Source organism: Neomonachus schauinslandi, chromosome 4, assembly GCF_002201575.2.
Source record: "Neomonachus schauinslandi chromosome 4, ASM220157v2, whole genome shotgun sequence".
NCBI lineage: Eukaryota > Metazoa > Chordata > Mammalia > Carnivora > Phocidae > Neomonachus > Neomonachus schauinslandi.
This window is the reverse complement of record NC_058406.1, coordinates 157,536,073-157,561,630: the sequence shown is the minus strand read 5'-3', so window position 1 is coordinate 157,561,630 and position 25,558 is coordinate 157,536,073. Positions and strand designations below refer to the sequence as shown.

The 25,558-nt window shown below is 35.5% G+C and overlaps 1 protein-coding gene across 3 annotated transcripts in view; it reads left to right on the top strand.

The window, feature by feature from the left end:
• Nucleotides 1-25,328, top strand: part of ANGPT1 (angiopoietin 1) — a 242,046-nt gene extending 216,718 nt beyond the window's left edge. For 2 of the 3 annotated variants that reach the window (XM_021688347.1, XM_021688348.1), the window contains exons 8-9: nt 11,008-11,138; nt 22,845-23,068. In XM_021688347.1, coding sequence (XP_021544022.1) covers nt 11,008-11,138; nt 22,845-23,005 — 292 coding nt within the window. In that variant the 3' untranslated portion in view covers nt 23,006-23,068. Of the gene's footprint in view, nt 1-11,007; nt 11,139-22,844 lie in introns of all 3 variants that reach the window. The other variant, XM_021688349.1, reaches the window with a different exon arrangement.
• Nucleotides 25,329-25,558: the final 230 nt, after the last annotated feature.

Below are 25,558 nucleotides of genomic sequence, written 5' to 3'. Positions count from 1 at the left end.
TAGACTATGATTTTTGTTGAGTCCTTTAGTTTTTTGGATTGTTGGTTGGATGAGATTCATCTCCCTGATCTATTCAACTCCAAGCTCTTCTGTTTTTTTTTTTTCTTTACTTGCAAATGATATGCAAGAATTTCTGTATTGTACAATACCAAGCAAATGAAATAAAATATTAATAAAATAGACAACATACCTTGTTCCCTAGGCCAACTGATCTTGGAAAAGGATGCTATGTTGTTGTCACTAATCAGTAGTCTGTGCACAGGCTACAAGAACTAGTTTCTCTGCCTACAGTTTTGATAACTGCCACTAGGTGACAGACCGTAAACCTTGATTTTATGGAACTCATCTTGGATGAATAACTGAGGGCTTAGTGAATATTACAAGATTTAGTTAATTATACTTTTTGAGTAGAAATTTCAAAATTGTCACAATGACAATATAAAATATTTATTACCCTCTAATTTATACAAAAGTTTTTCTCTCTAGATGATTTATTTCCTTTACAAGAGCCTTTACCCATTTCAACCATAAACATCTTAAAACCATTTTAAATAATTATGACAAGTATCAATAAGTAACAACATTAAATGCATCGGCTATAAATCCCATGTTAGTAGTACCATCATAACATTCAACTTTAATATTAAATAAAATATTTAGCCACATATTTAAAATATTTACAAAGTGCTTAGATATGCTTCTTGGTGCTAACATCACAAATGCCAGTTTGATGCTGGTCTGCTTATTCTAGTGAAAGAATCAAAAGTACTTTTTTCTTATGGGGTTCAGTTAGGAGTTCAACTAAACAGCTGTATGAAGAAAGAATGATTTTAGCTTTATTCATTGTTAGGCTGTCAATGAAAAACAACTTCCTTTCCCTTGCATACCCTTATAATCAATGGTAGAGAGAATTTTCTAAATATGAAGATCAGAAGTTATTATATAAAAAATTGGAGGTCACATTATTGTTATAAAATAATTATTTTTAATGAACTCTGCTTTAAAATAATAGATGCGATTAAAGATCCAATGAATAGTTTGTACCTATTTATAACCTGATTCTTAAAGTACACCTTGTGTTCTTAGCAGAAGAAGTACATCTGAATAGTGTATGCTTCTTTGACATTTCCTAATCTAGAGATATGCTGATTATAAGAAACGTTAAGTCAGTATTTCCTTGGCTTGTTAAAAAACAGTAATTTTAGGGGCACCTGGGTGGCTCTGTCAGATGCATCCGACTCTTGGTTTTGGCTCAGGTCATTATCTCAGGGTCCTGGAATCAAGCCCCACATCAGGATCCATGCTCAGCACAGAGTCTGCTTGGGATTGTCTCTCTCCCTTTCCCTCTGGCCCTCCCACTGCTCTCTCTCTCTCTCTCAAATAAATAAAATCTTTTTTTTTTTTTTTTTTAAAGATTTTATTTATTTATTTGACAGAGAAAGACACAGCGAGAGAGGGAACACAAGCAGGGGGAGTGGGAGAGGGAGAAGCAGACTCCCTGCCGAGCAGGAAGCCCGATGCGGGACTCGATCCCGGGACTCCAGGATCATGACCTGAGCCGAAGGCAGTCGCTTAACCAACTGAGCCACCCAGGCGCCCATAAATAAAATCTTTTGAAAAAATAAAAATAAAATAATTTTAAACATGCAGTTGTCTAATATCCATAATTATTTTATTTCTTAACTAGATATAGTTTTGCTATAACCTACATAGCTGCATTAAAACTACTCTCTTAAAAGTTGTTATAATTATTTTGAAATCAGGGTCTGCATTCATTTGTTTGTCCAGCCAGCTAGCCATCAAACATTTATCATGTTGCTAGTATTTCCCCGATACTATTCAGTTGTTTCCAAACTTCAGTGTGCATATAGTCAACTAGGGTGTTTGTTTAAAGTGCAGATTTCTAGGTTCCATATCCAGAGATTCTGATCTTAGGATAGGACCTAGATTTCAGTTCTACCAACTACACCCAGGTGACGTTGATGCAGAACTAACACTTTCATGACTCTAAAAGGAGACACCATGCTTTCTGGTTTTGTGGTGCTAATAGTTTAGAAGACAGAAGAAAACATGATATAGTTGACTTAAAAGTTGCAGCTTTGGTATGTTTTAGCATGTGTTTGTTTGTTTGTTTGTTTGTTTTTTAATCAAAGAGTTGTGGACCTTTAAAAAAAATGATGGCGCTATGGATCCTCTCCCCAGAATAACTGAAAAAAACTAAATTTTGCTTATATATCTGTGTGATGCAGCTCCGCACTCAAAGTCCTTGGATAAGAACATTTGGAATTAGGCTCTAGTTGGACAGTAAAGAAAAGTGGTCTATTTAGCTAGGGTTGAAGATGGATGGGATACATTGGAGGAGATTGAAGGGGACCAGGAAAGCTTCATAGAGGAAATCCTTGAGGATTGTGAAATATGACTAGGTGCTCATGAGGCAAGTACAGAGGATGATGGCAGAAGGAGAAAGGTCTTGAGATTTCAGCCAGAGGAGCAATGTGGATAAAGACCCAGAAGTGGAAAAAGGAAGTGCCTTATTAGATCACTGTGCTACAGAAAACAGAGGGCCGTGTTCCTTGATAAGGAGCTTGGATGCTGTCTTATACTAATTTTGAAGAGAAATAAGCACACTGATGATTTTGGTCAACAGAAGAATCTGCTCATGCACACTAGAGCCTTATTTGCAGAACTTATAGCAACACATTATCCAAGTACAACAAGAGAAAGTATTTCCTTTTTGCAAAACAACCTCAGACAATGCCTCTCAATGGTTTTCAACATTCTACTCACCCTTTCCCCTCTCTCTGTCTTCCCCTAGGGGATGCTGGAAAGAAAGTTTCTTGCTGCTCTTTAAACAGAAATTAAAATGAGAACAAACCTACCTCCCTTGAACTTGCTCATACTAAAAAAAATCACCAATTTCAATCACAAGTTTAACAAGGTCTTGACTTAATTTTTGGTAAAAAAGCAAACCCATAAACTCTCTGAGATGGCCGTCGGCCTGGGCTTTTAGGCACCAGAATGGTGTCCAGTCACTGAGCCACTCACTTGGGGCTGACTCTGTCAGCCACACGTGACACCAAGGGAATTAAAATGTTTAAGGGACTGTTTGTATTTTTTACAGAGGTCTTGGTGCCATGTAATTCATTTTGGCACTCATTTTTTTAATGTATTCTTAGAAAAGGGGAGGAATACTGGAAGACTTTATTTTATTTAGAACTAAAACTAGGGTATTAGTACAGTGTGTATTTCTAAACTTTGGCAAGTATGGTTTCATTGTCACAGATTTCATGAAAATTATTTTTACATGTACAGAATAGAGTGTACTCTCTCAGCGCTGTGCAAAGGCTCGGAAATAACAGTATGTGAATTCTATTTTCTTTAGAGGAAGAATTTCTCATGAGTTTTGAACACAGGCAATCTTCATGTCATTGAGAAACACTGAAAACTGTATTTTACTTGAGTTTGAAACAGGGATAGCTGGTAGCAGTGCTTCCATTGTCAAGAGCTTGAGACCTGGGTGGTTGATAAACTCAATTTTACAAAGTCCTACATTATATTAATATTTCTAAATCAAGGGAGAGACATTAAAATGTATACTGTCAAAACAAACAGATGGAAAATTACCATGCAATCTATGCACATATAATGAAAATCAATATATAAAACAATCAGAATCACAAAATAAATAAAACTGGATTTTCTCAAGTTTCTCATTATTTGAGCTGAGTTTTCTGTAACTGGAAATTTATCTTTCTTAATCAGCACAGATTCCCATGACCATCACTATCTCAAGTATTTTTCACACTTGCACATCATCCACTAAACATGTTCAAAAATGAATAACATATCTACCTCAGGGCATCTGAGGCTTAAAAAGCAAATAAGATAATGCACTCCTTCTTAGCATAATAGCTAGTTTAATATACAGAAATTCTGCTGATTCCACAATGATCCAATTCCATCTGAGAACAAATGACATCAATTCAGGAAGATTGAACGTGATGAAGAAACTTTTGGGGAGGAAGGATGGGAAATACAGGATGAGTTGCCTTGGGTGATCTTTTCAAGGATTTTTCCCAGTATCAATTATGGATAAAGAAAGGGAAAAAAGATCACATGCTGGATTCAGCCAATAAAGTACCCTGATATATGGCATGAGAAACATAGGATTCTCAAAAGATTGGAATTTTAATTTATAAGAATAAACATTTGAAATAAAAGACCCTTATTCAGGCATCTGGGTTCAAAATAAGGTAGACCTTTCTGATTTCAAATCTGAAAATTAATGTCCATGGGGCTTGAATTGTAAAACATAATGATAGAGTTAAAATGGTACTACATATAAGCCATCTCTTGAAATGAGTAAAACTTAAATTCTGAACAATTTTAACTCTTAGTTCGTAATTGACTCAATATTTATTGAATGTCTGTTATGTATATGATACATGGAGTTTACAAAGATGACTGAGATATGAATACTTATTAGGAGCTGACAATATGCTAAGGAAAGAAAAGCACATATATAAATAATAAGAAGAAAAGCACATATATACATAATAATAATACATATATAAATAATAATAGGAAAACTGAGATGTGCCACAAGAGAAGCAATTTATCTGTGCAATGACAAGTTAGAGGAGAAAGGAGAGGAGGCTTCCTGTGTAACATTTGGGCTTGCCTTGAAAGACGGTTCATTTTGGACTTGTGAAGATAGGGAGAAAGGGACCAAATCAGTAAAGCTCTATTCATTTGAAAGAACAAGATACACTTGGACAATCCTGAACTGGAGAGAATAAAATGTTTGCATCAAAGATTTTACTCTGAAAAAAAAAATAGAAAATATTATTTAGCTAAAGATAATTTTACTGTATTAGCAAAGTCCAATATAGGACTGAAGTTTCCCCTAACATAAATTTATATTCTTTCCTTTATCTCAAGGCTTCCAGTCTTAGTAGTTTCCACCAGAACTCTGCATACTTAACAAACAGGACATTTTAAACGTAAAGAATTCAGCTTCAAATACTAATACAATAAAAGAACTAAAAATCTGTCTTAAATGCCCAGTATCAAAATAAGTTCATTGCCTGCCTTTTCACTTGACATTCCCAGAACATTCAAATGACTGATGGAAACCTTTTTCTTTCTTATCTGTTTTTTTTTTTTTATGCTAGATAACCTCAAAACTTAATTGTGCTATGGATTTCACAACTCTTTTATTGAAAATATCCTCTTCGTCCCTCTCCAAAAGTCCATGTCCTCCACAGCCTCCAAAGCTAACCTCTTCCGATAAATTTTTTGAGCAGTTTAGCATCTCCTGAATTTTTCTCTTACCCTCTTTCCAACAATACTAATTATTTGTATACTTCCCAGTGATGCCTTTATAGCACCAAACAAATGCTTAGTTTTGCTAAAAGTCTAAAACACTCTTTTTTCTATATGGGGTTTGACAAAAGAAAATTGTCTTTGTTTTCAGCAGAAGATGCCACCTGTATCATTTAAACTCAGTTCTAAAAGACATGTTCTGCTAGCCGTCTTTGCTGATGGTGCCCAGCTCTTTTGGTAAAGAAGGGAGGGTGGTTAGAGCAGAGTCAACCCTGAGCAGCAGCAACCAAGAGACAGCCGTGTGGGGAAACTCTGTCAGATTGAGTCATTGCTACCAGGCTTTGAAAGAAAACCATGGGGGTCATTTTGTATTTTCTTCAATTGATTGTGAGAAAGACAAACTAGTTCCATATGGCGGCAGGGAGAGAGCTCAGAGCCAGAATGGAAAGCTGCTGCAGGAGATCTCCTCAGCTTGTCAGTCTGAAAGACCTTAAAGTTCAGATATCTGAGTCTTTCTACTGTTTAAAAGAGTCAAGGCCAAACTTCAATTTGTCATACATACAACTCCCACTGCCTTGGGTAATGAAAGAGACTCTTGCTTCCCTGAATACAGTAAAGATGTAAAAATGGTGGGAAGTATGGCAGTCTCTTAAGGAGACAAAACTAATGAAAAACCAGACTCATGACCCTGGACTGCCTATTTTAGAGAGGCTACAGAATCACTGTGATGATTCATAGGTATATTTTGAAGCCTGTTCTTTCATAATAGAACTCACGATTGCCCTACATTTATTAAGAAATATGATTTAGCCTTTCTGGTTATATGAATTTCTTTAAATGAAAGAAAAGGCATAACTGTATTTTCATTGAGGATGACTAGGGAATCATGACCAATTTCAACATGCACTTATCTGTTTCATTTTTCCTAAAGATGCTAATTGAAGAAATCATAATGGCTGACATTCTTTACAGCCAATGACCAAATCATGTAAGAAATGTGGGGTTTTTATCCTCATTAATTAGGAAAAATGGGTTTAAAAGGATGAATACCATGATTTTACTTTGTGGCTGCCTTTTTGATCACATCTTCTTTGGAGTTTTTGTCTTATTTAGGGGTTTTTTTGTTTGTTTTTTTCTTTCTTTTTTTTTTTAAATCTTCCATATTTCTGTCCCTAAGCCAAATGCTTTACTCTGGAATAACGTTTGGTTTTTATCTCCTAACACATCATCCTTCATGCAAGCCACATCTATACTGGCTGAACAAAAGAAATAGATGTGAGGATTCCCATGGTGTTATTTTATGGAAGTATTCTCTCTAATGACTCACACTTTAAATTTTCTTTCAACATATTCAGATGCAAGGCCAACTTTCACCCTTCTGTATATCGACTTTTCTTTTGTAAAGTGAAGTTCCATTAGCAGAATGGAGAAAGCCATAGATAATTAATTAAAATAAAGACATTAGAAATTAGCCAGAACCACTGTTTAAAAGAGCCACCTAAATATTCCATTTAAGCCTCAATTCAAATAAATCTTACCTAATTAGAAAAAATACTTGGCATTAGTGAATGGCCAGCTCTTAGTTTGCCTTTATCAAATAACCAGCTAGAATTGTTGGCTTTGGGTCAATAATTGCTCCTCTGTACTAGCTAAATAGCTGCTAAGAAAGAATGAGCCCCTTAACTGTTCAGATGACCTATCCTTGACTACACAGTTGCTCCCAAAATCCTTGTGGGGTTCCACAGAAGCATAGTTGTCCTCATTTATAAATTTCTTAAAATAGTGGTGAGAAAAATTATTTTTTATGCACCATCTCTATTTCCCAGTGTAAGAAAATGACTGTCCATGGGTGCCTCTTCCCTAGAAGAGCATAATCAGCTCCCCTGTGACACACTAAGGGTACAGACTCAGGGGAAATGAATACCACTATATGTAAATTACAAGTTCTACTCAGTCTTGTACAGTGAAAATCCTCTAAATATTGGTCTTTTCTACTTTTTTCTTTTTCATTGAGATATAATTAACAACACAGTGGTTTAATATATGTATATATTGCACGATGGGCCTTCTAGGAATGGGGACAGCACATGCAGATATACAGAGAAATGAGAGTGTATTGCTTTGAGGGAACAAGTAATTGATAAGCCTGGAGTATTATATACATGGACAGGAAATAAGCGATGAGAGGTGTGGGGGGTTGGGTGGTGTGGGAAAAGTAGAGGAGGGCAAGATCTTCAAAGTCCTTGTAAACCACAATAAGGAATTTGGGCTTTAGCACTCATGTGCTGGGAGAACAGCTGAGGGATTTTAACCAGAGTGGAGGAATAATGAGATACAGGTTTTTGAATGAGCCACTTGGAGCATGGATTTTAGGGCAAGGGGGAAGGAGCAAGACTCAAGGCAGTGAGACTAGTTGTTAGGCTTCTGTAATAATCCAGAGAAGAGCTGCCGGAACTAGAAGACTTACCTTCTAATGTTGATTAAAAGGATCTGGAAAAATGTCTCTTTTTACTTACAGACTCTAACATATAGCAATAATGAAGTCCAGAGAGGTAAAGGTCAGGAAAAGACATTGTTGATGTTTATGCTACACTTCTTTCTACATGCTTCCATACATACTTGGAGGTATATGAAGGCACCCTTAAACTTGTAACAATTTGGGGGATAGTCATACAATAGCTTCCAAATGATGTTGGAGAAGAATAAGAAATGGCATGAAAAAAATGGTCATACAATTACGTATGGAAGCATGGTATAAAGAAATCTGTAGAGGATGATTTTATTTTCATTTGTATTTATACATGAAGACGAACTGTTTTGAAAGATGCAAAACTAATGCAAGTGATTACTTCTAAAGAGACAGATGAGATAGGTCTGTGGGCAACTTTATGTGCCTTGTTCAAAATTTTTATAGGAATATGATCAGAGACTACATATATACTTAAAAATAGGTAATACTGATACTATTTTCAATTTGGAGAGGGGAAAACAAGGACAAGACTAAATGCACATAAACCATGACACCAAGAATAGTTATATTCAGAGATGAGATTTGGGTTGCTTTTTATTTTCTTCGTTTTGCTTTCTCTGCTTCCTAAATTTATGACTGGGCATTCCAATTGCCATGGTAACACAAAGAAACCGTTATAAACTGTAAGTCTTAAAATATAACCCTCTTGTGAAAGGATAAAAGTATGAAATATATCCAGCACATAGCAGTCACTCACGTAATATCAGCTGAATGTTTGTGCTGAATTACCTGAAAATGAAGGTGTAGAAAACATTGTGTTCTGGAATCTCTATCCCCATCAGTGAGCTTAAAGCTACTTACAGGGATAATGGTGTTGACTTACCTTTTGAAAAAAAGAAGGAAAGTCATCACAAGTCATAGAGAAGCCAAGAATCAGAGATGGAATTAGCATGGCTCATCCAAGAGCACCTGTGGGCTAACCTCAGCCAGTCCCAGTGGAGCAGGAGATTTCAAGCCTGCAGAGTCACAGCTATTTAATTTTTGAATCATTCATCTTCTCCCAACTGATTCTGTGTTCGCCAAACAGGCAACTTTCCAATTATAACTTGGCTTTCTGTGTGAAACTCTCTCTAAGAAGACCATGATCCTGGACCCCACAATGTCCCAGTTTTGACTGTAAATGGAGAACTTACAAAAAGTCTCCCTTAGCTTTGTGACTATGTGTCTATCTCTGAAAGGCTGAGAAAGTGATCAAATCGGGAAGGTTGTAAATTCACCCAGGTAACTTGTCCCAGGCTCCCATTGGTGACCTCTCATCTTTCTTTCCCCTGATGAAACCCACACACCCGTGGGCTGCCTGCAACCTGAAATGTAAATCCACGCTTCAAAAATTCGACAATTCTCTATCACCGGTGACTTTTAGCCTGCCTCTCAGAGTTTTGAAATACAAGCTTGTGTATGATAATTTAGCTTTAGAAGCTGCCTTCAACTTACCGTTAACCACAGGTTCTATTAATCATTGAAAACAACAAAACCTGAGTAGGGCTTAATTGTATATTTTGTTCTGACTAAAAAATCTCTGCAGAATATCTGTAAAATGTTTTGGCACAAGCATACAATAGTACTGTTATTTGCTAAAACTAATATCAACTTCACAAAATAACAGGGGGACCTTTACATATACTTAGGTACAAACACAAGTCAAATATATACGTGAAAAAATAAAAATCCAAATATTAATTGACCTATATTATTTCTATTTAATAATAATGTAAAATTTGTTCAGAGCTGGCCCAGGTCCTAGTAGAGTGTCTCCCGCATACAAAGATATTGACTATTTTGTGGGTGGATAAGATTCATAGATAAGACTCAGGTACAGAAGTGGTAATATACATGGATATGAAAGGAGTATAGCTAGATGATTTTGATAAATGAGAACAGATGAACCATATTAGGTAGAATTAGAAAGAAAGGTAGAGTCTCAACCAGAGAAGACCTTGTATCAGAGTGATACTTCCGACAAGCTTAGTTCAGTTATTCTGACCCCCAAGGAACTGCTGAAGGACCTGAGCAAGTCTGCATTTGTTCAAAGTACCCAGGTGGATATGGAAACAAAGTATAGGATCAGTAGGAAATGACCAGACATCAGTGAACTACATTAGGCATTGATGGTGATTTGTCCACTAGTTTTTAAATTCTAGACCAGAATTCTTCAATCTGCAAGGAGTAATATGAGATACTAATTGAGAATATAAATTCCTACGCCTAGTGAAAAGGCCTTTTTCACAAATAACCAGATGATTATCTATATGTGCAACTGTTGGAGAGCCCCTGATCTAGGTTAATGTAAATTTCATGTAAGAAATGTTTCTAGAGAGTAAAGTAGGTTAGGTTCTTTGAAGAATGCCATATTTGAGGTTAAACAGTTGGCATTTTAACTTAATTTCAGGGATACTACTAGAATGTAAGCTCCTTATGGGCATGGCCCTTTGATGTAGCTTAAGTACTTAGAACAATTTCTGTTATATAGTATGTGCTCAACAAATATTTGTTCAGAGAATGTATAATGATTAAGAACTTGAATTTTAAAGTCAAACACAGCCAAATTCCAGCTTATTTATCTTCTCTAAATCTTAGCATAAAAAATTAGTATATTGATGCCTAGATCACAAATTTAATATAAAATTAAATAATAACTGGAAAGCATTTAGCAGAGTGGCACAGAGCAAGTCCTCAATCAATGAGAATTATTATTAGTATTGCTATTAAGAATAATGTTTATCACATCATTACTATTCAATATTAACATAATTATATGCTGTAATGACACTCTACAAGGCATTTTTTCTTTGGAGAATAATACTTGTGGTAATAAAATAAACCTATTTTCCTTTTGTAGATCATGCACTATCAGAGAACCATATGAGTTTGAATATGCATTGTGAAATAAACACCAAGCATACAAGCCATAGAGAATTTTATTGTGATTTAGTCTTTTCTTTTCTTTCTTTCTTTTTCTTTCTTTTCTTTCTTTCTTTCTTTCTTTCTTTCTTTCTTTCTTTCTAGCTTGGGTCTTATACTAGTTTGTTAGAAGGGCTGAGTACAAAGAAGGGAGAAAATGATGAAAAAGGCAAACATTCAACAAACTGGTCTTCTGGGTTCTGTTATTCTGTTAAATGGCTTATCTTTTCATTTTTTTTTTTAAACTTCAGGTTGTATTTAAAGGGTCACACTGGGACAGCAGGAAAACAGAGCAGCCTGATCTTACATGGTGCTGATTTCAGCACTAAAGATGCAGATAATGACAACTGTATGTGCAAATGTGCCCTCATGCTAACAGGAGGTAAGTCCTATGGGGCCATTCTCTAAGTTATGTTTCATTGGTTTGAGGCTTGAATTTTCTTATCTGTGAGAAAGGACTGTGATCTTCTGGTCAGGAAACTTAAGAGCAAGTCCCTAGAGATCATTTTGTTCTGCCCACTAATCTACCATGTGTTCTTGTGCAAGATGTTGCTAGCATATTTATAAGTTTGCCTCCCCCACAGTGTCTATAAAAGGTGCACGCTAGGCTTAATTCTGAATACATTCTTTAGCTTCTTGAAGTGCCAGTTATTCTGCCTTTTAAGTAATCATAATGATACCCATTGTGGAATGAACAACAGTTTGGGAATTCAGCCTCGGGGTGGAGGGGGAATCCTCCTTACAAAGTGTTTTGCAACTGTGTAGTAGAGTTCATTGGTCATTCTGTTGAAATGGAATAAGAAGAATAAAGAGGTATAGTTAGATATAGTTAGATCTAAAGATCTAAAGACCAGCTACACTAGGGCTTTGCATTATATGGTATTGACTTCTGCAAGACATTTGAGCTAGTATAAGAAATTCCATTAAATAATATTGTATCACTGAGTAAGAAAGTTAATCCTCTTTGAACTTTTTAGTATCTTTCCAGCTTTCTGATTGTGTCAAAGAGAAGTTCTCAGTTTGGTGCTAGCATATCTGTAACACTTCTTCAGCACTTACTCAATAATCACTCAATAACCTTCATAGTGAAGAAGGATCAAACTCTTTGGCCTCAGGCTCAGGGCCTTGGTTAGACAATGGAACCTACCTAGAATTAAATAAAGTGATTTTGTTTTAATTTTATTGGGTTTTATATCTACCTTTTATTATAGTAAGTGGTACTGGTCTTTAAAGGAATTATATAATCTTTGCATTTTTAAAGTATTCACAATATTTTATATATAACACATTACTGATTTAAAGAAAAATATTAATTAAATATTAATAATGTTATAAATGGATAATAGGAAAAATCTGTGAAGTTGATACACGACTAACTGGGGTTTGAGAAACACTAAGCTAAAACCCAATGGCAAGCAGTGTAGCTCAAGTACGTTATAGGCTCTGGCAAGGAAGGAGTTGGCACCAAACAAAATTGTAAAGGTAACTTTCTTTCCAGTGTTTCTGCTCTCACAGTGTCAGAGTTTTTTCCCTCTCTTAATGGAATAGCAATCACTCCCTGCCCCATCAGCTGTTCTGATTCTCCTTCTGTATTAATCTACAACAGAACATGTTTTCATGGCAGTAAGGAAAAATTGAAGTATTTTCCTTCCCAAATATGATATTACTACCATTATTATTATGTATTTTTATATGTTATTGCATAGGTCATACTATCTTACTCAAGCTCCAAAAAGTTCTGTGAGATAAGCAGGGAGAGAAACTCTAATCTCCACTTTGTACATAAGGAAAATAAAAGCAAATTAATGCTCACCATTTTGTATTTAACATCTAGCCCAGTAGATGCAGCACATAGGAACTCAATTAAAAATATGGTGCATGAATGAATGAGTAACCATCTTGTAACCCTTGAAATCACTTTCAAATTTTGAAGCCAATGAAATGTATCATTAGGTTGACATTTTCTCGTCAGTTAACAGAGCATGGAAGAATATGGAGAGGTGATTTTGAAGAAATCTTTCCACCTTCATCCCCATCCCCATGTCCTCCATTTTTACCACCACCAAATCACTTCCCATTGACCACCACACTTACATCAATATCTTTTCAGCATGAGACCAGCCCTAGCATTATCAAAGCCAATCTGTTATGATTCTTCTTCTATCATATCCTTCTCCCTATACTTAAAAATGGTATTTTGACATCACATACAACCTAATCAAATAGGTAAAAGTCCTCTATATGTAACTTTATGACCCCCTCTCTGCAACACAGTTGTTACAAATTTAGAATGTTTTCCAAAAATGGTACCCATAGGTTAGGTTTTAAACTTTTTTCCTGAAAGAAAATTCTTCTCATTACTTCCCTGATCCCATAAATGGGATTGTCAGCAAATTTATACAGAGACAAAAGGATTTTGATTGTCTAGGTTCTTGCTCATTTTAATATTGAAATATGCTTCAATTTCTCCACATCTATTTTTACAGATAATTTTTCTTACCAAATAAATGCAATTCATGAAAGACCAACAGTAAAATCTTTCAAATGTTGCCTTAGAAGAGCATTCCAATATGTTCATATTTCTGTCATAATAAAATATAGAACAAAGCAAAGCAACAACCTCTTGGTTGTTGATGAGAAAACTTCATTGTTCAGATTTATGATCTTATTTCTGCTTCAGATGATTGAACTTTGTCATGTTCTTTCATCCATAATCATTTTTGGATCTGCTTCTTACTCACCAATAAATACATATGTTGGGGAGAGAAAATTTCCACTTATTGCTTGGGCTGGAATAGTCTAAGTCAATGTGTTTTTGTAATAAACGCCATTACCCTATCAAATATCCTTCTGAAAGAGTCCAGGCCTTGCAAATCTCTTTACTCTGCAAAGCTAAAATGTGGAATTTAGATAGCTAAGAACTGGAGAACATAAGGATGAATGTCAGTGACAGTCCAGGTAACTTGAGTATTGCCTGGAACTTATATCCTACTTAGCTACTCCCCACCACCCATACTTATTCTGTCATATTTTCCCTTAGAACCATTTTCTTCATCTAATGACTTTTCCTTTCTTTTTTTTTAAATTTGCATTTGAACTTGCTGCCTGTTTAAAATAGTTTCTTTTAAGCAATAAGATTTCATACTCTGTGAAACTAATAATTCACAGCTTTCTGTCATCATCAATTAAAGCTTTGTTTTATCTTGTTTATTTATATATTTTTTTCCTTTGTTTCTTCTCAAAGAAACTAAGGGTAAAGTAAGATTGAGGGCCTGCTAACTGTCCTAAAGAGTTTTGCGCAAGTACCTGGGGGAATTTTGGTTGGAGAATGTGGTATTGTTGCCACCCTTATCTGTCAAAGACTGAACAACAGGAGATGAGCTTAATTGAAAGCAGAAGGTATTTCAGCTAGGCATAAGGTCAAAATATTATTTTGATCTTTCTTTCTTCTTACCTAATATCCTAATTCCTTAACTTCCTTCTGTCAATGTAACATATTTTTAATAAGTAACTATTAAGCATCAGCTATTCTTAGAGAAATGAGCAAGACAGAATAGAACTTGCATCTATTGAGGGAGACCATCAACAAAAGAATAAAAAATAAATAACACAATTTCATATCATAACCAGTTTTGGAGACAAAATATAACATGTGATGGAGTTATTGGAGGATGGGGAAGTGACTTTAGAAGGAGTCTCCAGGGATCAAATGCTGCCAGGGAGGATTGTGCATTTCTAGTTGTGGACATCTTCAAGAAGAGAATATAAAGCTATTTTATCTAAAAGAGCTTACTTACGCATGTTCCTGCAGTTGTAGGTCTAGATAAGAATGTCTGTCACATTTTCTTCTGGCTCTACAACTCTGTTTTCTGTGTATTTATTGTGGCTAAAGTAGGGGAAAACAAGTAATATTATTTTTCAGTGCATGAGATGTAATTCATAGTACATTGTAGAGTGGAAAGGAGGTGTAGGGGGCTGAGAAAGCACATTTGCATCAATAGAAATAGGTACGTTTTACATTTCCTTTCCCAGAAGTATATGTACTTATTCCTACCTTACCAGAAAGCCAGCAATTTTTCCATCCAATTTACATATTGAATAATTTTCATGTTTTGTTATATATTTCTTCTGAGACCAAAGCATATATTTCAAGGTCAAAATTGCCACATACATCTTCTATACAACTGCCCTTTAATTAATCATTGAATAGAGGTAATTTGTCAGCACAGATTTATAAGCCAGAAATGTCTTTGCTCTGTGATGCCACTGACCTTAGGAAAATTTGTAAGTTTTCTCCTTAGGTTTCCCCCTATATGAAGGATATTATGAAAAATCTGTATACTTCATTAGTGGGAGGGACAAAGTTAAGAGATGATTACAGGAAGTATTTTTAATCCTGTAGGACAGTTCCTATTATGCCCTCCTGAGCCCAAAGAAAGGAATCGGTTTCTTTTAAACATAAAAGTTTTATCTACTATTTAACATTAAGAAAATGAAAATGCAATCTCATTCAGTGCATGCTTTTGTTAATATGGGTTTATTGTCTATTAAAACAAATATGCAAAAAACCTCTGACTCCATAATACTGACAATGAACTACTTTTAGATTCTCACATTCAAAGTGAATGTTACATTCAAAGAAAACATGGTCTTTGGTACTAAATTAGCATTCTTCAAATAAGTATTTCTAAAAGTCTGTTAGAAACTACAATTACTAAAGGTTGCTGGCAAAACAAAACAAAACATGGTATTATTTTACATTCCTTTCCTTACCTTACTTTTCTTTCAACACAATTTCCACATTTAGTGTATAATATAAAAGCTATGTAAAAATGTGACCTAACCTTCTGCAGAAAGAATCTGTTGTGGTAGAAACTTCGATCTCTTTTCCCACGCATAAACTATGTCAGCCGACAGACAAGACTTTGCTAAAGCTAACAAAGGATATTTCTCAGTTCAGCCCTAAAAGACAGGATAAAGCCATACACATAAATTTCTTAGTACACCCTACAACTTACCAGATGCTAACAGCAGAGAGTTGATAAATGCTTGCAGAAGAGGGTTGATATGGCCTGCTATAGAATCTTGAAGAAGACGAAGAAAATGAAAGAACTTAGCAGCTTCTCCAACTAGTGAATGATGCTGAGTGACAGGATCTTTGGGAAAATATGATCATCTTAGAGTTTTTAATAATCCAGGAAGGACGTACTAAACATTGTCCAATAACTCACATTCCCCAGGCAAAAGTTTAAGGCAAAAATGTTGAGAGAAAAGATCCATATGGATAATTTAAGGTTGACCACAGAAATATACATTGCATTACTTTATTTCAAAGCAATTACTTTTAGTACATAATCCATAAGCCTATTCCTCAAAAATGTATGTTGCAAGGACTTTGTGCTCTCTACTACTATATCCTCAGTGCCCAAGCATGGTGGCTGGCACATAGCATGTGCTCAATAAATACTGGTTGCATGAATGACTATTTTATCACAGACCCTGAAAGGGCATTGCAAAATCACAAAAGATACCAGTGAGAAGACATTAAAGTAAATCAATGTGAGTATGAATGTGACTGTTGTGTGAATATGTATACTTGGAAGCACACACATGAAACAATATGATGAATATGAGGATTGGGACTAAATTTTAAGAATAACTAAACCCCAGAAGACTAAACTCCAGAACTGGAAAAATTTCAGCATTAGGTTTCTGACTTCCAAACAAATATGAACATGCTAAGTACAAAGTTTAGGTTTACATTCCTATTTTCTGAAGAACATTTTCACTTATTGGAAAAAGAGCAAAGAATATCAGACAATGTCTTTCAAAAGGTAAATTTGGAAAAAAAGAGTGACCCAGAACTGATAGGCCTATAGTATAAGGCTGCCCCCAAAGGTTAATAATTGACAATGGCTGAGAAATAATCACTTAATTGTGTGGTATTTTACTCTAATAATATTACGGCAAATCTTTATTGCAGTTGTACGCACGGGCATTTTTGCATTATCCTAAATGATTTATATTTAATAACTTACATGACATTTCTAAAGACCCTTTGAATTTGGCACCATAAGAATGCTGTTGGCAGGAATTGAGGTACAGAAGGGCGCCTGGGTGGCTCAGTCGTTAAGCGTCTGCCTTCGGCTCAGGTCATGATCCCAGGGTCCTGGGATCGAGTCCCACATCGGGCTCCCTGCTTGGCGGGAAGCCTGCTTCTCCCTCTCCCACTCCCCCTGCTTGTGTTCCTGCTCTCGCTCTCTCTCTCTGTCAAATAAATAAATAAAATCTTAAAAAAGAAAAAAAAAAGAATTGAGGTACCGAAAAGTTAGATAATTTGCCAAAGTTCCCCGAATTAGCGTCAGGTAAGATTTGAACACAACTTCCAGAGAAGCCATCACTTTATCCACTTTATCTACTGCCTCTAATAAAATGAATGGCATTCAAAGACAACAGTGAGCTCTGTTTTACTGTTTGCAGCACACATTTGCAAGGATTTCCTCACTTAAATGTTCAAAGTGAAATGCAGTGCAAGGGAGGGAAGAGACAGTAAGAGAATACCTAAAGGTTTTCAGTGAATTCAAGATTCCTGGCCAGGATCAACAACTTTTTCATCTTTGGAACAAAGAGAAGAGAAAGGAAAAAAAGCCAAGTCCTTGGCCTGAAGGGGATATAGTATGAGATGACAGAGGGAGTGCAGACCTCTAAGAAAGGTCTTTCGCCTCCCGCATGCACATCAGACCCTTGCAGCTGCTCCTTGAGGCTAGCTATGGATTTGGCCAACTTTGTACATGTGAACTCAGGAGGTAATTTTTCATAATGATCCCACTGATAACAGTGGCATAGTCAGTTTTGCTCAGCCTCATTCTTAGCAAGAAAAGAAGCAAATTTTCTGTGCAAGTTGTTTTGCACATTGCTGATTAGAATGCATGCCTTAGAAAATGAAAGAAATCCATAAAAACATATATCTTTTCATTTTGCTCTACTTTTTACCTTAGAAAGGAAGTGTTGAAGGACATTTTGTTTAGGATTAGAAGAATTTGAGAGTTAGGTTTCCTGATTTTCAAATAAATTTGAACTTCCTGAGTACGAAGTTTAGAATCAAATTCCTACTTTCTGGGCAAAGTTTTATTTATTGGTGATAAAATGTGAGTTTTCTGCTTCAAAGATAAAGGACTGGAATGACTTTTAAAGGCCTGGGTAGCCCGGGATAGTTAGTACAAAACTAAATTTTAATGAGTTAAGTGTAAATGAATTAGAAACATGCATCTCAGATTTCTTATTAAAATATACATGAGGTTACAGGTTATGAAGAAAAATGCTTGGCAACATACATCTTAGCAGTTGCCAATCTTAAAACATTTGAGACATTTTATCAGTTGTCCCAACAGCAGATGGAAGCTGCTGGTTTCTTCCATCCTTTGCTTGCATCGCTGAGTTCTTTTACGGTTAAAGTGCTTTTCCTAGATTAACTTCTTTAGCATGTGGCTCATTTGTTATTCATAGGCACATACAGAACAAAGTACAGAGTTAATATTTCCCCAAGATTGTAGAGGATGTATAATATCTTCAGCTATTTGGTATCTTATCAGAGAGAAACTGCAACCCCAGGCATACTCTCTGTGTGTTCAAGAAGAACACCTCCATTGCATGCAAACTTACGTATGTACTGATTACCCGTGAGCACATAGGATCATCTGTGAATGCCAAGGAGTCCATATGAGTAACCAGGACCCTGCTATAGTTTTGCTTTCTATAAATATATTTTAAAACCTTGTCTTTTCAGGATTTATGTTTAAAAGAGCTGGCCATGCTTTTTTTTTTTTCAAAGAAAAGTAGAAAGTGCAAATTCCTTTGTTGTTTTACTGCATGTGTCAGAGGAAATGGAATACCTGCTTGCACACAAATAACTGTTTTTGCTACCTTGAAGTTTGGATTATTTTATAAAGAACACTACAACAAAAATTGTCATGAGAAATAATCACCCTTTCATTTTGTGTTGTGCCATATTAATTCATAGTCTTTATTATCATCAGGTGTTCTGTGATTGTCCATAGTGTGCATGTAAGATAGTCAAACACATTAAGGTCTTTGATTTCCACATGATGTCAAAACAAATCATTGAAGACAGTTGTTCCAATCATATTAGGTACTTAAGTGCCATTGTCTTTACAATGAAAACATTGTACGACTGTACTTATTTGGGTCCAAATTATAGTGCCCCACACCCCCCAAGATCGAATCCTTGTTGTTCCCACCCTAAATCTTCCATCCCATTTCCTAATAACTTACACTAAGCACTTATTTCAGATTTTACTGGTCTGAATAGTCAGTATGTCATTTTATTTGATCTATACAACCAGGCTGTGAAAATGGCTGATCAGACAATATAAACCACATCATAAGAATGAGGAATCAAATGACTGTGTGACCTTGGAAAATCTCCTTACTCCCTGAGCATCAGTGTCTTTATTACAATACCTGCCACATCAACTAAGATTGTTTGGGGGAAGAAATGAGAGGATGCATATAAATATTGTAGCACAGTTCCTGATGCATATTAATAAGTATCAAATATTATAATAATAATTATTATTATTGCTGCTCAGGATGTCTTGATTATTAATTGGTGCAATCAGCATCAAAGTCTAGGTTTTCTAATTCCTTGTCTGGTGCACTGCAGGCTCTCCATTGCCCACAAGAAAATTTCTAAACATAAAACAAAAACCTCTGTGTTCTCCCTCCTGTTTATTTTGCTAGCCCTATGTTCTCCAGCCCCTTACCCAGTGGCAGTCCAGCCAAGGCAGGCTGCTGGCAGACACTTTCTCCTACTCTTTCAGAGTACAAACTGTGTTCAGAATTTCTTTCTGTTCAATGAACTCACATAAGTCTTCAGGACACAGCTCAGGTGGTAAATAAGAAAACCTTGCAGACCCACTGACAGGACTTTCTGCCTATTTCCATAGATTTTGTTCATCTCTGTTTCACAACCATCATCTCATTTTGAAACAGTTTATTGTCTCTCTCTCCTACACAAAACTGTGCACTCTTTGAAGCCAGGAATTCTGTTTTATTCAACTCCAACCTCTATTTCTGTTGGTTAATATTTGTTGAAATGACTCTTAATTGATTTTTTCCCCTACATTATGCTGCCACAGATGCTCAGGATGGCTTTGGCAGACCATAGTTATGGAATGAGGGCTCTAAATTTAATTAATATTCACCCTGATAGATCTTGTTCCCCTGGTTAAATATTGGTTCCTATTCCTAAAGAATGTCTTGCTTGTTCATCTGATGATGGACAAGTAGACCGGATAAACTCTAAAGTTTTCTGTGAACATTGTTCAACTTTGTACCAAGACTGCCTACTCTTTACCTTCATTTCCTGAGAGTTTCCCCCTTGTTCACAATGTACCAGCTACCCTGATGTTCTTCTAGTTTCTAAGCACGTCAAGCTCTCTTTCTTCCTCCTGGTATGGGCAGGTGCTATACTCTGCTTAAACGAGTCTTTCCCCATCTTCACACGGCTGCCTCCCTCTCATCCTTCAGCACTCATTGAATATCAGCTTCTTCTGTGAATGTGAAAAGTCAGGTAGGTCCCCTGTTATCCTCCTTCCTAGCTCCTTGATCCTTCTCTTTCTTTTTTTTAATCATGATTTGTAAGTATTTTACTTATTTGCTTACTTTATGTCTGTCTCTCACATTGGAAGTAAGTTCCATGAAGGGAGGGCCCAGGTCTGTCTTATTGAGTATTATGTAACAATAGTCACAATAATTACATATTGAATGGATAAAGAAAGAAAGAATGAACACAATAAGCATGGATGTTATATATTGGGGTGTCTATCAAATAGAACTTTTTAGTAAACTAAACTACTTTAGACCACTGAGACTTTACACAGAGAAACAGTCAAAAGAAGTCAATCTGTCAATAAGCCTGTAGTCACTCCCCAGTCATTTGTTAAGCAAACTAGGTACAGCACTAAGTACAGGAGATGGGCCTGGAGATAGACCATGCCATACCATTGTTCTTAGGATTATGAACAAAAGACTATGTGATTTAATCTTCAGACTTTCTCAGCTTGAGGCTCCTATTTCTCTTGTTAACTCTGAACCAGCCATATGGTCTTCTTTCTCCAAAATGCCTTTCCCCATACCACAAATATTACCCCACTTTACTCATTAGAAAACATACACAAGATCAATTTATCGGATTCTCTCACGTGCCCCTCCTGTTTCTTGTCTCTTTGCTAATCTCATCGAAAATTTCCCTTTATTGCCAGGCTGCTTTTGGCAGCAGACCTCTGCCTTCCCACAGTCTTCCAGAACTCTTGTGACTTTCTCTAAACGAAACAAAAACACACACTTTTACCTTGAACGCCTAATGTAACTTGGAGGATCATTCTACAATTTGTAGTAGTTCCTAATAATAAAGTAGCTGCATTTCCTTCAGAGATCATGGTGGATATTTGAAAGACTATGAAAGGCTCATTAGGGTGAATAAATTCCCTAGTGTCAGAATGCTTTTTGTAATATAAATAACATTTTTACTAGTTATACTTATCAAAAAGAATTTAAAGGAATTAATCTTAAGAAAAAATTGTGGAGGGATGCCTGGTTGGTTCAATTGATTAAGCTTCTGCCTTCAGCTCAGGTCATGATCCCAGGGTCCTGAGATGGAGCCCCACATTGGGCTCAGCAGGGAGTCTGCTTCTCCCTCTCCCTCTGCCTCTCCCCCGGCTTGTGGGCTTGTGCTCTCTCTCTCTGTCTCTCTCTCTCACTCACTCACTCCCAAATAAATAAATAAAATCTTTTTAAAAATGTAGAATTTATGGTTCATCTTTCCTTGCCAAACAAGAACCTTTTTGAGGGCATGTTTTGACTGCATTAACATCTATGTTGTTTGCATACAGTTCGTAAAACAGCATTGAAGACAGTCTCCAAATTCACCAAGACATACCTTATTGTTCTCCAATATAAGTTGGTAATTAATACAGCTTGCTGTGCTTCTAGTATGACTTTTATAAACATAACCTTACTGTATTCACCTTCCAAAATTGAAAAGTGAGAACTAGCTTTTCTCCATTTAACTTTTTCTAGTTTCTGCAAGATGATGCTCATGTTACAGTTAAACATCAGTTGTATAGCTTTCTCTTTCTTTAGCTATTAGTCCCTTAGGTATAACTCTGTAATCAAAAAGAGGTCAACTGTATCCAAATAAAAATATGCCAGAATGTCTCTGGCATAAATCTCTCCCTAAAGATTTCAGTAGTGTTACTTCAGGAGACAGAGAAAAAGTAGTATGTTTTATCTAAAAATCTAAGAAACTTAATTCATTAAAAAAATAAAGTACTAAGTTATCCTTACAGAGAGCTATACAAGCATAGGGTCTCCATGTTACTCATCAAGTTGTTTTTCTTTTTACTAGGTTTTGAAAGAACTTGAACAGTCACAGGAAAAAAATACTGCTATATAGGAACCTATATGGCTACTATTGATGAACACTTCCCATATTGCTATAAAATATAGGGAGAGCACAGTAATTCAAATTCAATTTGTGCGTCATAGTCATTGCCCAGTATCCAGTTAATTTCAGAAGCAATTGTGGACCAGTTCTTGGCAAAATTATGAAGTAGATGGAAAACATTTCTTTCACTGTATTTAGATGTCAGTTTTCTAAGCTTCTGAACTTCTTCACTAATAATTGTTCTATTCCTAACAACGGGCTTAAGGTGGAATGCCCAAGGGTATCTGCATTTTACTTGCCCTACATATAAATCTAGGTTTGAATTGATCTTATCTTGAATCCCAGAAGCTTTCCATCATTACAGTGGGAAATGAGTCCCAATGGAGTGACACTGAAACTTGATTTCCATGGGAGCATTCCTCTCTGCTCATACATTGCCTAAATCGGATGTCATTTAAGACATTTCCACCACCAAGAAGCTTTTTATTGAATGCCTCCTATTTGCAAATGATCGTAGAAAGTATAAAGCCCACCATGGTTAGTGCCATTAGTTTCCACATGTTCAGTTTACTTTTAATTGTTTCTTCTCCTTTTCTCTTTCATTATTAACTCATTTTTCAGGCTGGTGGTTTGATGCTTGTGGCCCCTCCAATCTAAATGGAATGTTCTACACTGCTGGACAAAACCACGGAAAACTGAACGGGATAAAGTGGCACTACTTCAAAGGGCCCAGTTACTCCTTACGTTCCACAACGATGATGATTCGACCTTTGGACTTTTGAAGGCATAATGTCAGAAGCAGTAATAAAAGCAACAGAGAAATCTGAAGAAGCTACCAGACAAGAAACTGCTTGAAAACTTCTGAAGCAAACGATAGTGTCTCCCTTCCAGCTACAAGTGGCAGTTATGTGAAGTCACCAAGGTTCTTGACTGTGGATTTGGAGCCTTTTGAGTTCACAAGAGTCTCCTGATGGGGTTAACCGTGTTCATATGGCTTGACTACGGAGAATGCCACTCACTATCATGTTTTAAAAAGGGAAGAAACTGTTCAGTTCACTGTGCTTCAAACTACTACTGGATCTTATTTTAGAACTATGGTAGCCAGATGACAAATATGGTTTATTTCATGGGAAAACTGAGAAGAAGGAGGAGGAGGAGGAAATGAACAACAAAAAAAGAAGAATATACATGAAGAATACAAACAGGCCTGCCATAATCCTTTGGAAAAGATGTATCACACCAGTGAAATGGTGTTATTTCTATGCAAACCTACTAAAAATCAGTTTATACTGTTGCACAATTTTAATAAAAGTTTAGGAAGGATAAGCATTGCCCTCTAAGTTGGTTAAGTGTTAATGGATTCCAGAAGCCTAACTCTTTAATCATACTTACTAATTGATTTCAGTTAACCCATCTTCAAATGTAAATTCCATTTTGGTAAACCATCATGAATTGTAGTACATGAAGAATAATAGTATGAGGTAGAAACATGCTCCACTTACTCTGATTTTTGATATAGTTTTCAGGAAAAAAATGGACATAATCAAGTATGGACATATGAGATAAAAAATTATCCCCCTATGCGACAGTTTTCATTTACTTTAAAAACTGACTGATAGATATTTATAGCATGAGTAAAGTTTAAAGAATGTGAAATATACCATCAAGCTCTTAAAATAATATACATGCATTTAATATTTCCTTTGATATTATACATGAGAACAGTATTTTCAAGTATATTAAGTTGGAGTAAAACCAAGGAAGCTGGAACGGTTCATTTTACAATATCTTCCTGCGTACTGTACACTTAAGCGTAACCTCATTACTTTTAAAATAATGATTTCAATTCTTCATTCTGTTATTTCATGCTAATTTAATTTTTGCTAATTAACTGAAACATGCTTTCCAGATTCACCCTGTTCCAGTTTCTATGAGAGATACACTTTGAAGTCTATAAAAATAAAAGAAGAATTATAAATATCATTGTACATAGCATGTTTATTTCCATGGTAAACCTGATAGCTGTTTAATCTGGAATATGCAACATTGTCCTTAATTGATGCAAATAAACACAAGTTTTCAGAGAAATCTACTACACTATTTTATGAAATACATTATTTCTTCACATTTGTCTCTCTCAAGCTCTGTTTTCATAGGCAATTTCTGATTTTTAAAAAATTATTTAGTGGAGAAAACTGCCAAAACTCTGTATTAAACATAAAGAAAATACACAAAAAGAAAATCAATCATAGTCACCTAAAAAGTTCTGACTGCTAGCTACTATAACTCTCTTAGTGAAAATATTCCTATGGGATAATCTATTTTAAGTGAATTTGGGGGCACAGGTTTTTGTGGCAATTTGAAGTTGCAACAGTATTTTGTCAAAAAGTGCTTTCTGCCTTTAAGTGTGCAAGGTTACAGTAGTGAAGTGTTTTTATCAAAATGTGAGTTACTACATGAAAACTGAAATATATATTAGATATCCTTTCTTAGAAAAATAAGTTTTTTTCAAAGCAACAATACAGATTGCCTCCATTTGAGAGAATAAAGCTATTCCATTTTTAAGAAAATGTTGTTAAAATTTACCACCACATCTTTATGTTTATGGATTTGTATACAACCCCATTTTGCCTTACAAGTGATATTTGCTGATATTACACAGTCTTTCTGTTCTTGGTGACTCCTTCATAGCACTGTTTAGCCCCTCCCTCTAAAAGCCTTCTCGATTGTTTTCCTTTAAGTGAATGAAAGTGAGTGTTTTGTTCTTTTGTGTTCCTACAGATTTTTGTTACCAGTCTTTTGATAAGAAATAGTACTTCCCAACTCATATTACAAAAATAAAATGAAATAATGAAAAAAAATGAAAGCATGATATTTACTATTTTGTTATCTGGGTTTGAAAAATGAAATATTGTTTCCAATTATTTATAATAAAGCAGTATAAAATGTTTTATGACTTCATTATGTGCATTGTGTAATGCCTACATGTGTGTGACTGTTTAAAATGTATATCTTTTACATTTAATTATTTCAGGATAAGATAATTAGGTATTAGGATTTCATCTTTAAATTTTTATCTCAAAATTCATGTGGTTTCTATGCCAGTTCTTCACATCAGTCACAGCTTTATTTGATTTAAATAAAATTGAAAATAATGTAGTTGTGCAACCTCATCTCATTTTAAATAAATGTTTTACAAATTTTAAATTAGATATCTATAGAAGTATGGAATCATCGGGGGGGAAAAAAAACTACTAAATGAACTAAAGCCTCAATCTTTGAAAAACTTCCAGTCTGGGATGTGATAAGAAAGCTTAGCTCCATTAAAATGGTAG